The 13,859-nt window shown below is 37.8% G+C and overlaps 1 protein-coding gene across 10 annotated transcripts in view; it reads right to left on the bottom strand.

Moving 5' to 3' along the window:
• Positions 1-13,859, bottom strand: part of SATB1 (SATB homeobox 1) — a 93,012-nt gene that overhangs the window by 45,458 nt on the left and 33,695 nt on the right. For all 10 annotated transcript variants that reach the window (XM_082045720.1, XM_082045716.1, XM_082045717.1 and 7 more), the window contains one exon: positions 1,533-1,644. In XM_082045720.1, the coding sequence (XP_081901846.1) occupies positions 1,533-1,644 (112 nt within the window). The remainder of the gene's footprint in view (positions 1-1,532; positions 1,645-13,859) is intronic.

The following is a 13,859-nucleotide window of genomic DNA, read 5'->3' as shown; positions in this document are numbered from 1 at the left end:
TGGTGCAGCAATTTTTTTCTTATACTAGTAAAACATATTTTTTTTTTTAAAAAGGCAGCATATGAGCTTTTCATAGTAATTATGATCTTCACTAACAGTCATTCAGTGCAAGACCACCCTTTCTTCCACAGGGATGAGAGCTGGAAGAAGAAATCAGCACCTGGATCCCTACTCGCAGCCCTGCCTTTCTCCTCTGTCCTATCATGGGCAGAAAATTAGAAAACAAAACAAAACAAAACATTGCACTGTTCTGCAGAGCAGCCTGGAACCCACAGTGTGGATCAGTCCCCCAGCAGAGCACCCAGTGCTCCTCATCCATGTGGCTTTGGGGACAGTGCTGCCTCTTCTTCCAGCATTAGGTTACACAGGAATATACAAGCACACACATATTTCCTATGCACTGGCTTCATTGTCCCTGAAGAATGGATGGTGAACCTGTCTTTGCAGGTCACGTAAGTCAAATTTTGCAGGGCTAGCCCAAAGCAGGAGCGCTGAAGTAATGGAGGTGGGAGAGGATGCTGCGGAAAGGTCACCCCCCAGGCAGGTGCTCTGCACAGGGCCCATCTGAAACCAAGTGAAGCCTCGCCACCGACTTTGGTGGTCTCAGAAGAAGGGTTTGGTGTTGTACAGAAGGTACAACACAGATAAAGGAAAGAAGTCGCCTTATTTCACTAGTGGAAAGTAGAGATTAACCCAAGCGGGGCATTCACTTGGAACAGTAATTCAAGCAATTATCACAAAAGTGATGCATTGTCTTCATTACAGCCTTAAGCTATAAAAGGCAAAGAACCTGTTTTGGTAGATGTATTATTTGCTTCAAATACAGAAAGCTAAGTCAAGCTCAAAATTCAGTCCAAATTGAGGCCCCATTTCTTCATTCTGTTGAAACCTACATAGAAATTTTCTGACATAAAGTGTTCAAAATTATGTTAACAGGTTTAAAGAAATAGTTTTAAAAAGGGACATAACAGAAAGATGAAGGTATTACTGAATAATTATGTCCCACTGATGGATTTTTTTCTCTGTTAATTTGTTCATCTTTCCTACAACAAGAAAACAATTGTCATAATAACTATTTGTTAAAATGAATTGAAATCACTGTCCCAAAGTTAGAGAAAGATGTGAATTTATAAAATCACAGCATTCTTGTTGGAAGGCAATGATAGTTATAGAAGCCTGTTTCTTTAAATATACATTAGCCAGAGCGAGAAAAAAAAAACACACACATGAAAAAAATCAGTCCATCACAGTTCCAGAAACAGGTTTTTTAAACAATTATTCTGGATGGTAGAAGATCAGATTTACAGAATGACAGCTTTACATCTCTGGAAACCCAAGTTAGTTTGGCTGTTTCAACAGCAAATATTTATTTAAATGAATTCTTTCACTATATATGTACTTTCTACATCTACTCATCAAAAGCATCCTAAACTTATCGTGAAGGGACCTGGCTTCTTATATGACTATGACAGACCTCAACGTGACACAAAACGGTATGTATCCACCATCACAGCAATTTTTTTTTTGCTTACCCATCATATCTTTTGCCTTCTTGAAATGTTTATACCACCTTCCAAATTCCTGACATTTTGCTGCTGAGACATTTGCATAGTAAGTGCTGTTCACAATGGAAGAAATCATACTCTGTATGAAAAGGGGAGAAGAAAAAAAAAAATCTGTAATACAGAGCAGTACAAGTCAAAGCACAAATTATTTCAAATGTTGAAACCATTATATTTTTAGAGTTTGAGAACCATATTGCATTTTCAATCCTATCGTCCAAAGCCTTTTAAAAAACTCATTAATTGAGCATTAAAATAAACCAAGGTATATTGTAAACAGGAGCAGGAAAAGCAGGTGTACTATGGGAAGAACAAAGTTATTGATCAAGAAACATCAAGTAACAGGATGGGCTCTGGATGGACGATGCTGATCTTGAAAGGGCATGTTATTTGTACTATTTCTGCTTTTAAATTTGATTCACCCTTCATGCACCCACACAAGTTTACAGGTATCCAAACCCTACACTGACTCTAGAAATGCAAGCAATGCCCCAAGTTATCCCTGCCCACTCCCTTTGTGCCACTTATCACAGGGCAGAGCCCAGAAAATCATTGGATGAAAGTTTATCTGAATGACCTACTAGTAGGATAAAATAAGGTGGTTTATAGTAAAATAGAATTTTTATGTAACAACGCAAAAAAAACCTAGACTTGCTTTTCCTAAACAGGGTATTTTAAGTGATTTGCATAAACAGGCTTAAGAAAAGCTCTCATTGTCATGTCTAATTCTGTAACTGAATATTGGCTGTAAAATAGACTAAAGGATGATACAGATATTTTTTTCTCAAAGGTTCTCAAGATACCAGATAGCTACAGTGAGAAGTTTACCTTCTGCTCGGTTTTGACCAATTTTTAAATAGGGGAATTTACAATGCATAAAATTTTCAGTTCCAGTACATTCCTTTACAAAATCAATTAAGCCTTGCAAAATGAGATAATGCTCCAACTTGAAAATTCTACTCAGTATATGAAGTATGAACAACAGAATTTGCAAATGTAATTTCAATAGACTGAACTTTGCCACCCTTTAGATTTCTATGTGGAAAGTAGTTACTTTTAGCTTAACTACAGGAATTGTCCAGTGTACTAAGAAAATAACGACGGTGAAGAAGACAAAGCCTTGATTATTATGTTTCTTCGCTATTCAGCATGTAACACTTAGCTGTATTTGTGCTGTCATAAAATCGATGTAGAGCATCAACCCTTTGTTACACAAACTGCTATAACCACTGGAAGAAAGAGTTTGGAATAAAAATGCAATAAATATTACTATAAGTCTTCTTTTATAAGGCTAGTTCAGCTTCTGAGTAAAAGTACCTTGATTATTGATCTTAGTGAAGTTCATTATAACTATATTCTAACGTATTACTCAGTAACATGCTATTTGTGGAGGCTCAGAATAGCTAGAGTGAGGCAGTATTATTTATGACAAATGTGGATACCCTCTACTCACCAGGCAGCTATTTTAATGTTTCTCTGAATCACCAAAATTCTTACCATTCCTTGATATTCATCTGGCATTTCTGAAATTAGCTAGAAGCCTTTGTCAGTGGTATAAAAGGAGAATGAATGCTTAATAGACTACTGCAACTGTAGCCTGAATGACCTGAACCAAGCTCAGCTGAACCCAATTTCAGTTTCCAATATAATGGTGGTATCATTAATGTCTAATACTTCCGAAATTATTGGTTAAGTTCTTTTACAGATTAAATGATTTTAAACAAGGGAACATGATACATAAGGTGTGATTTCACAAGTGCTTTGGATCTGAACTGGTAAATTATATGAATGCACAGTTACTGTACATGCAAAACCTGCAGGTCTGCACGTGTGAAACGGGGAACTGCACATGTAATGGGCCACCATCCCATATTAGCCTGTGCATATTTTGTGGATGTCATTCCAACTCCAGGGCAGTTTTCTCTCATTTTACTTTGCCCCTTTCAGATGTCTTCTCCTGCCCAAATAACTTTAGTAAGTACGAAAACATGTACATTAATAATAATTTTAGCAAATTACCTATTGTTGATGAAGGTGTTTGTCTAGGATTTCCTAGTCCTCCCTTCCACGTCATTTTACAAAGAAGATATGCCAATGATGTGGCAGTTTGTGACATCACTTGCTTCTTCAGGAATAAATTTAATGTAGTTACTTTATTTTACAAGCAAATAGGGGACTGGTCTATTTAAATAACACTGCCAGGAATTTTAGTTTCTTTGACACTATGTGAATTTCAGGCTCTGATGGCTAATATTGAGATTTTACTCTAGCGCTTCAAAGTAGATATAAAAAAAAACTAACACAGAGACATTAACACACATTTTAAAATTAAAATTATCCTGCTTTTTCTTTGAGAACACTTCATGCAAACATTCAAGTGATATTACCTACTCTAAGAATCCTCATCAGGAAGAAACAATGATTTATTTACTAATTCACTGAAGGCAAAATTTTACAAGCCAGATAAAATATTACTACCTTGTTAACTCAGAAAAATAACTTGACAACATTGAATTTCATTGTTTCTATGCTTTATTCATTATGTTGTCATCAAACCTGCAGTCACGTCAGTGCAGGAAGATGCAATTTGCTATTGAAATTCCTGTATAATTCCTGTATATTTTAATGGCAACCTACACATACAAATGCCCACTATGCTTAGGGCCCAAAAGTACAGATTAACCCTATGAGTTAGTGGTCTCTTCAGAAATCCACGATCTAGACTGGAGGCATATTCAAGTTATTCTTGTTTCCCAGGTCATTATATGTAAGGAGCTCCCCATGTTTTGGCTTATACTTATCAATAATCAAAATGAAAATTATTGTATTTGAAGCACATCATATTCAGGTAATACTGTACATAGGCATTCCTTATCTGTGAGGCACACAGGCAGATGCCTTCTACGTATAAGAATGATGAATATAAATATATCATACAAATATTCTAATGCATCACATTCATCACCCATGATCTGATTTCTTTTTCACATGTCGCAAAGAAAATTGATAGAACGCGAAAACTGGTCACAGATCCACAATCTTAATGTATCTCCTCAAAGTTTATCCTTGAAAGTAAGTTGTGAGACCTCAAGATCCAAAGTTTCCCTCTTTGCACTCTCTCCATCCCTCCCCACCCCCAACCACATCACTTGCAGTCCTGTTCTCAGAATCAGGAGATCTCATCTGAAATGGTGCCACCTTCACAGAAATCCCACTATTCTGGAATGATACCATCTGCTGCAGCCCAAGCGCTCTTTTTTTAGCCAAATAAGTTAATTAAAATTAGGCATCCAACAACCGTGTGGAGGTAGGGGTAGAATTGGTTCTGAAGTTCAGCTGAGGTTCACCCAGCGTAGTCAGAATCAAATCCCATTCTCTCAGGAAGATTAAATACCAGAGATTTGAAAACCAGACACCATCATTTCCCAAAGAAGTTAAGGAACACCCTGGGGAAATATCATAAATCTCAACCAGAACTTTTTTCATATGCCCATCAAATAAAACCCAATAAAACAGTAGCATCGGACACCTTTCAGCAAGGTGTGTCCTGCAAGACCCAGGAAGGACCTGAGACTTTTGTGCCACCTGGTCGCTGCAGCCACTGCTGCAGGTGCTACACAGGAGGCATTTCTGAGCCATTGCCTCTAATGCTGCTTTCTAACCAGGTGAAGTATTGTTCGATAATCGCTAAAAGTATACTGTTGTCCTTTTTGCAAAACAACAAAAACAATGTTAATCAGGTTAATTCAATCATCTAAACCAAAACTGTTCATGCTTTTCTGCCAAATCAACCAACCACAGCAAAATCTGTTATCAGTGATTGCTCAGCTTCCAGTCAAAAAAGCTTTTAACCCCCACAGTCCCAAAACTTCCCCAAATAACCTTAAAATTATTTTTATATGGGCAGAATGAGGTTGTTTTCATGCCTCATGAAGGGGTAGTTGGGCTGCAGTATTTACACAGAACAAATACATACTAACAGACTTAGCAGAGAGTAACAGACACAGCAGCTTCCTAAAACAACTTGGCTGAATTAGATATCAGGGATTCCTTTGCAAATGAAACATTTCCCTCAAAATAAGCATTGTGACCAAAACTTATTTGGGCCTTCCAGGTTGTTTAACTGGGAAAAAAATAAATCCAAGCTTTTTTCGCAACTCATTCATCGGTGTTTAAAGCTTCAAGCCTGCTTCGTGTAAGGGGCAAGGGCTGCAACAACTTATTTACACAATTATCTAAATACGATTAAACAGCTGATGGACAAATATTAAACTGGAAAATGTATAGTCATTTCAGCTTAATGTAATCCTCTTTCTGTAAACACCCAAGATGATTTTTTTTTCAACCAGAACAGTCCTGACATCTCATAAGCCTAAGGGTGAATAGCAAGAGATTGTTTTTGATAGTTATAAATATTCAAAAGACATGCAGACCATCTGCTTTCATAATACAGGTAAAGCAAGACTGAAATGGTGACTGCTGTATAAAAATGGTTCTTTTAACAAAGTCTTCCTCTCCTCGAAAACTATAAAGACAGATGTCAAAAACTGTTTACACAGGGTAATCAGGAGCGTGCAAAATGTAATATTCCTTTTACACACAGTGCTTGCTAAAGAGATTTTTTTTTCTTTTTCTTCCCATCTGTGTGTTGCAACACATTTCTACAAGTTAAAAACATTTTTTCAAACAGAGATCTCATGAATACCCAAAAACATGCTATCTGGTTTCTGAATGCTAATTAATTTCAACTAAGGAATCTGATTTTTTTTTCTGTAGGAAGGAATGCATGCTTTTGAAATGGAGTTCTTCAACAATAACAGACACTGAAAACAGAACACCCCACAAGTTTAATTTTGTACTAGTTTGACACTGGCTATTTTCACAACTGTTTTACATTCAAGCCCGCATCTGCTAAATCTGGCTATAAGACTGACAGGAACTATTCTCCTGCTTTTCAAATGAGATTTTATTTGTGTTTTACTATTTATCAGGTTTTTCAGTATAAAGCCTTGTAACAACATAATGGTTTTGTCAAGCGGTAAGTAGAAGATACCTCGTCTTCCAAGCAGAATATGAACAGTGCTGCCCATAAACCCTATAGTCAATTTTCAGAGCTGAAACACTAATCTTGACAGTAACCTTTTAATGTATTATATTAATGGCACAGAGGCGTTAAGCACCTTTTTTATAATTCTCAATAAAATGAACATTTACTGAACAATCTGTCAAACTACTGTCTCCATTTTTTAAAGCCAAACTTTTAAGGCTCTACTCTATTTTCCATTCCATAAATCCTCTGCTTTACACCCCTAGACACCAGCAGGGTAGCATGTTCCAGTGCTGCAACCCTAACGCACCTTATTTAAAAAAAAAAAAAAAAAAAAGGCAAAAAAAAAAAAAGCTATGAGTCTTTGTCCCTAGACTTAGTTTGAATAGTGAAAAGTTGCAGAACAGAAAAGAACTTGAAGATTTGGCAGGTAGCGGGGAGAGATCTTTTCATAAAGCACAAAGTAACTTTGTTTCCCTCATCCTGGCCACTATCAGTGGCTTTTGTTTGCGGAGAAATCACAAGCATCAGTTTTAATACAAGCCAAACTCTTAGGAGTGCTTATTTCTCTGGAGGGTCTACATTAACATTTTTCAAATGAGAAGGGAACATTCAAGCCCCAAACAGATAACACAAGATTATCCCCAAATCAAAAGATTTTAACCTGCCTCAGCCTACACCAGCCCACGTACTGCAAAAACCCAACCAGGGCAAAATGTTGTTCCTTGTGTTCTGGTATGGCAGAGAATTATCATCTGCCACTCCAAATAAAAGCAGATCAAATATATCCAGCCACTAGCTGTTTTTTTGGACAAGGAATCGTGAAATGGGCAGTTTAATTGCATATGAAGGATTATGTTAAATTCCTGGGTCCATTACCTTGAACTATAGCAAGTAATGCAAGAGAATTTGTCGTCATATGCCCTATAAACGCATAGGATAAGGGAAAAACCCACAGATGGACAGAGAAGAAAAAAAAAAAACTTTTGTTTGTGCCTTTGGCATTGGACTTGGATGGCTATCTGACCTCCATACTGTTGCCAGGGTCAGGAGAAATAAAGATCTGCACGGCAAATGCTGGTCATATAAGTTAAAACTGCTTAAAGGCAGATTTAAAATGACGGCACAAGCTTTTCTTCCAATATATGAGCATGTCTTTCTTCCTATCCTTGTATAGCCTGTCTTCTCCTCCTTTTCTGCCTTCTGTTGTCTTTAGGTATTATAAATGTACATATTAACATAAACGTAAAGCTACATTGAATATAATGAGGGAAGATATAAAACAAAAAGAACCCAAATCATATCTACATATATATATACATATATTTATACATGTACAGAAATATATCTGCACATGAGAAGATTTGGAAAATCAGAAATGAGGATTCAGCACCTGAAGGAACTGAACCTTGCACTATTTTTACCATTGTGTAATATAAATTCCCAGTTGCTGCATGACAGAGCAGCATTCTCCCAATGTTTTCCAAGCATCTCCCACTGACAGATATAAATAAAGCTCAAATAAAAAGCTGCTTCCCAAGATACTAGTCTTAGATCTACAAAGGTTAAAAGCTTAAAAGAGAAAAAGATAGGTAGGTGGGAAACATTAATTCAGATTTGAAGAACTTCATAACTGCTTTACAAGCTTTATGGTATAGTGCCTTAGCCTTAAAAAAAAAAAAAGAAAAAAGAGGGAAAAAAAGTCATAACCTAAACCTATAAAAGATAAGGAGACATAAGTCATTTTTGTCTTTGTTGTCAGACGTCCAACACTAATCTTCTTAAGAATCCTGATTTTTACCACACACTATAAATGGCAGGTACTTAGTAGTAAAAGTCCTGGGTAAACCCTTCCTAAAATCAACCTGGATAAAATATAAAATGCAAAATAATCAATATTTAATAAGTTAATTCTTCTTCATGGAGTGAAAATGGTCCCATATTTTGAGGGCTGAATTATTGCACCCTGAGACTTTGATTCTTCAAGTGCCTTTGCCAGAAGAGCTCTGAAACAGGACAGGTCCATAGGTAAGGAAAGCACTATCCATTTTAGCCAAAAATCTGCTTGAAAAAGCTGTTATGAAGTAACCAGATTGCTTTAAGCTGCTCTTTCAGCTTGCATGGGGAATGCACATTTTCAAGGGCCCTCCCCACTGCTCCTATCTCAGTGCCCATCACAAACCCATCTTGAGACATGCACACAGAATTTCTGCTGGATGAAGCCAAACCCAGAAGCCATGCTCCAAATGTGGCTGGACTTCCAGTCCACAGGACCAGCTACTCCAGGGCAAGCTCCATCCCTCCTTCTCAGGCCTGTAATGTGGAGACAGCGTCCTCAGCCCCAACCATTTCCCCCTCTAGGCTCCTGCTGTTCCTATGCCAGGCAGAGCTCTAGACGAAGCCTGCACACCTGTGCTCACTTTTCCTCAGGACACAAGGAACAAGACGAGGAGAAGCTGGAGCCCAGGAGGACAATCCAGATCATGCGCCGTGGATGGGGACAGGACAAACCAGCATTTCTGGTACAGGAATAAAGGCTGGGGTAGGTGGGACCTTGGAGATCTCACTAGACTGATCTGGTGAAAATCTGGAACTAAAAGACACCTTCAGTCATCCTCTCAGGTGGATTGTTTTTATTTCCAAGCACTCTGTTCCAGTCAGGTCAGAATGCTTCTGACTTGTTTCCTATCTGGAAAAGCCAATCCTAATTCATGTGCTTCCAAATGCTGTCCTAATGCAAATGCTTTGTGTGACAGGGGACATTTTAGATATCTTAATGCATTAAATGCAGCTTTGGGCACATAAAACTTTTCCACAAAAATGAAATATATACTTTGTCCGGATCGAAATGTTTGTAATTGTTCTATCTTCAACCAACCACAAAGGTTGTCTTCCAGTACAGTTTTTGTAAGAGGCTCTTAAAAATTGCTCAGCATTATCCACCACGTTAAGGAATATCTCCTTGCTGGGAAATAGGACATGATTTTCAGCGAGTCTTTTCTCGGATTCCACTGTTCTGCTAGGCAAAGCGTCAGATGTCTGGCATGAAGTTGAGCCCTAAGGCACAATGTCCAGACAAGAAGTCATCAGACACAGTAGCACTAACAGTTGTCTTGCTGAATTTCTTTTGCTATTTAGGATAAATCCTTTCTTTGATACCTTTTCCTACACAAGTTTTTGCAGATTTTTAAACCAAAACGGACCATTTTAAGCATCTATTTGGACTCTACATTAAAAGACAGCCTAGAAGCTCACCTAGTGATTTCTGAATTCAGCCAAGTTACCTGTGGCTGAGCTAGAGCAAACATCTGATATTGATTTGAAGACTTCTTGTGCTGGATCTTTCACCACATCGCATTGTAATCTCCTTCACTAAATACATTTTTTTTTAATATATGACTAGCTTTTACTTTGAACTTCATTGATTTCTGCTCCCAGTTAGTGCATTTCTCATGCCTCTGATTGCTTGCTTTAATACTTCTCTAGTGCCAAATGTAACATACTCTGCCTGTCCTTTGTTTAAATGTTTAAGTGTCAGATTTATTGTTTCAGGCCCCATGTCTCTTTATGAGCCACCTGTACTTCTGATCATTCTTAATCATTTAGACCCAGATTCTGGGAGGATATTTATGTTGCTAAAAGCACAGGAACAAACTTCTTTCTGTCCTAAGAAAAACACCAAAATTTGCCAGGAGAAAAAGGAGTTAAAGCATGAAATTTGCTATGGATTCTTCACTTCTGCTAAGTAAAATCATATGAAGGTGACATTTTAAGCAGCTTTGTTAGCCAAGATACTAGTTTCCCCTCTGTGTTGCTGCCTTTCACTGACAAGAGTTTGTGAAAAGTATAGACACTCTGAAGAATTCATAAAAAGATGCAAAACTCAAACATATCTCGACAGAGAAATGTTTCAGCTAGCTTTCCATGTGGAATATGCACATGCACTTTGAGGGTCTATTTATTAAAAGATTGTTCTTAGTTACCCCTCGTATTAAAATAAATAAATGTAGATAGATTAGGTTTAGCACACAAAGCCCCTCCTTACAATAAGTGCAGAATGGGGAGCACAGCTATAAGAGCCTGGGGACATACTAGCTGGCAAGTATCTATTGGTGGGATTTTATTGTGATACGTATACATACATATATACACACACACACATGTGTATCTCCCCAGTATTCTGGGAGAGCCTAGATATGCCGATTCCAATACAAACACACTTGGTAGATTTAGGGAGCAGAAATCTCCATCTCCACAAAGACCAATGACACGATGTCCTCCACGTGTGCCCCAGTTTTTCATCATCATGAAACTCATCCTTCTCCATGACAGTTTACTAAAAAGCATCAAATTCTTTGGAAAGGTGGCACAGCCAGGCACACCTTATGCTTTAGTGCAGTTTTCTCCCCTCTTCTGGTGCAAGCTTATGGAAGAACTGCAACTCTCAGCGTAGGAAATCTTGGTACTTAAAAAATAAAAATAATTAAGAGACAGGTGTATATGATGAGAAACTTTCATGTGTTCCCACCCCTGGGGAACAGAAGTTTTCCCTTTTGAGTAGTTTGTTCCCTGGCTTGGAGAGAGGCAGGTCTGAGGTTGCTGCTGTCCTGAAAAACCTGTTCTCTGATCATTGCTGCAAGGTATCAGGGAGAATCTGATACTACTTATTCTGTTCTTAAAGAAGTGTCCAAAGAAAGAGAGACAAAGCTCACCCTTGCCTTAGGTTTTCCTAACATGTTTCTTGGAAATAAAAAGGAAGAACCTAATCATTAATTTAAAAAGAAAGAAAAAAAAATGTAAAAGCTTTGGGAGTTTTGCTCAAGGTCTTTTTGAGAAATGCATCTCTTTTCTTCTAAGTTATGATCGGAGCCAAGAACTGCAATGAGTCTGGTCTGACAAGGTGAGAGCTACTGGTGTCTTTGCATTGCCTCTCAATAAGTGGGTCCTGCTTTGCTTTCATTCCTGTCAGGTAAAAATATCATTACCAATTCAAGTAATTCTCTCCAGACACATCTTTATGCCTACAGCCCTGCATCCCCTAACACAGACGTACCTCAGCTTTCAATCTGCTGACAGTAACACTACAGCACCTATAGAATTTGCTCAGCTTTTGGGTGGTTTTATAACCACTCTGATCTCTGTGCCTCCCACAATGGCTAGTAATAATTGAACCAGTCAGGGAAGGTCTCTGCAAGCCAGTGACAGCAGAGATTAAAAGGTAGACATACGTATTTCCTCGCCCCTTAAACAGGAGGCTTAATTGGCGATGTGGATAGTAGCTTCCTAATGGACAGAAATTAAACTCCATTTAATTCCTGAACAGACACTTCCAATGCACAAGCTTTACCACGCATTTGGAGCGGGGAGGGGGGAAGGAAGGAGCCACACGCACAACTCTTTACCTCTGACAATCACTGCGGAAAAGCAACATGAGGACCAGAATGGCATAAGTGTGGCAGGTGTGAATTGACCTGCACTGGCAAAGCTGTGAGCTGGGAAACTTGTAAATCACATGGTTGTGCAATACTTGGCTCCAGTCAGTGCTATCATGTTCTTTATTAAAAAAAAAAAAAAAAGAAAAAAAAAAAAAAAAGAAAAAAAACCCATCAAACCCAAACTTAAAGACATGTAGATCAAGTTAAGGGATTAACTGTCAAGTGACATTACTGAAACAAAGACAATATATTTCTTTACTGTTAATGAAATTCAGTTAAAAGTGAAGGAAGTGATAAAGAAAGTACTGTTTTGTAATGTATTTTACATAAGAACGCAATATAGAAAGGGAAGTGCAATTAAATCTTAATGTGGACTTTTTTATTTTTAGTTTATCATCTGGTTTACATTTTGAGCCCCTTTGCAGCAGTAAATTATGCTGGCATTTCTTAGGGAATAACTGCCATGTTAATTTAGTTTAATAAAATAACTGACAGAAAAGGGGGAAAAGAAGCAAGAAGAGACAGTAACCCCCCCCAACACGCACTCCTTATCTTTAGCTAAGTATTCAAATGCTTTCTATATGAATTGTCCGTGGTCCAACTCCAGCACCATGTAATAATACAATACATTACAACACAGTACAATGCAATCTTGGGTTTCTGTAGCGCCCTTCATGCAAGCATCCCAGGGTGCTTTACAATCATTATGAGTTAAAATTAAAACTGAAGCACATACAATTCCTAATAGAATCATTTTAAAAATGCTAAACAGAACAAATAACTTTTAAGTCTAGATTTAAAAGTCCCAACAGCCAGAGCTTTCCTTGCTTCAATTGGCAATGAGTTCCAAAGCTAGGGAGCAAAGCGACTAAAGGCTCTCTCATGTTATGTTAAAGGATCTCTCATGTTGTTTATACTTGTGCAGTACTCTACAGCCAACAATTTGCCAATAAGAAGAAGAAGAAAAAAAAAGAGAGAAAAAAAAAGACTTATTTGCAATCTTGCTTTAAAGAACACTGGAGGAGTGGCTTGTTATCCCTCTAATAAAGTTATGGAAAAAAAAAAAAATAAATCAGGGGTTGCACTCGGCCATGACTGTGTTAAGAAGTATGCAAGAAACATGAATGAATGAATACAGAATTTTGTAGCAGTGCATTACTTTACTGCCTCAAAACCCACTAAATGTAAAAAGAAAAATGTTTTCTATATCTATTAAGAAGAACATCACTGCAAATATTTAAAGTGGCAGTTATTCTAGATACCATTCTAAGGACCACTGAGTGAAACCAGAAGTCGAGTAGGGCTCAGTTCTACAACACATGCATATTCAAGAAGGAAAACATACCAGAGGAAACCATGCTGTGTTCCTTTTTCACTTTGTCACTTCCCTAAAACTTGAAGTCTATATGAGGCAGATAATTGTTGATGTGGCACAGTTCTCAAAATTGCTGAGGTACAATCCCAAGTGGTTAGTGCACAAAGCAGGGAGCACAGTCCCAAAAATGTTATTCCCCTAAAAAGCATGAACTTTCTATTTTGTTCTTAGGAGATCCTGGCAGAAATCTCCACACAGCTGACTTTATGGGTGTAAGGAAAAAAAAAAAGGAATCAACATTAGCACCATCTTTCTATTGGACACTTGACAGTTTTTCAGAAGCAGAAACACATGACCTCATGACAGAACAGATATGAAGGGACACATTGACACCTTACAGAGTCCTCTGAAATCAGAAACTCCATTTATTCAAGAAACAAGGTATGCTCCCCTTCTCCTCCCCATGGTAAGTCGAGGCCCCATAATTGTTTTGGAAAGTG

The sequence above is a fragment of the Streptopelia decaocto genome, assembly GCF_964273445.1.
Source record: "Streptopelia decaocto genome assembly, chromosome: 2".
Taxonomy (NCBI): Eukaryota; Metazoa; Chordata; class Aves; order Columbiformes; family Columbidae; genus Streptopelia; species Streptopelia decaocto.
This window is presented reverse-complemented; position numbering and strand designations above follow the sequence as displayed.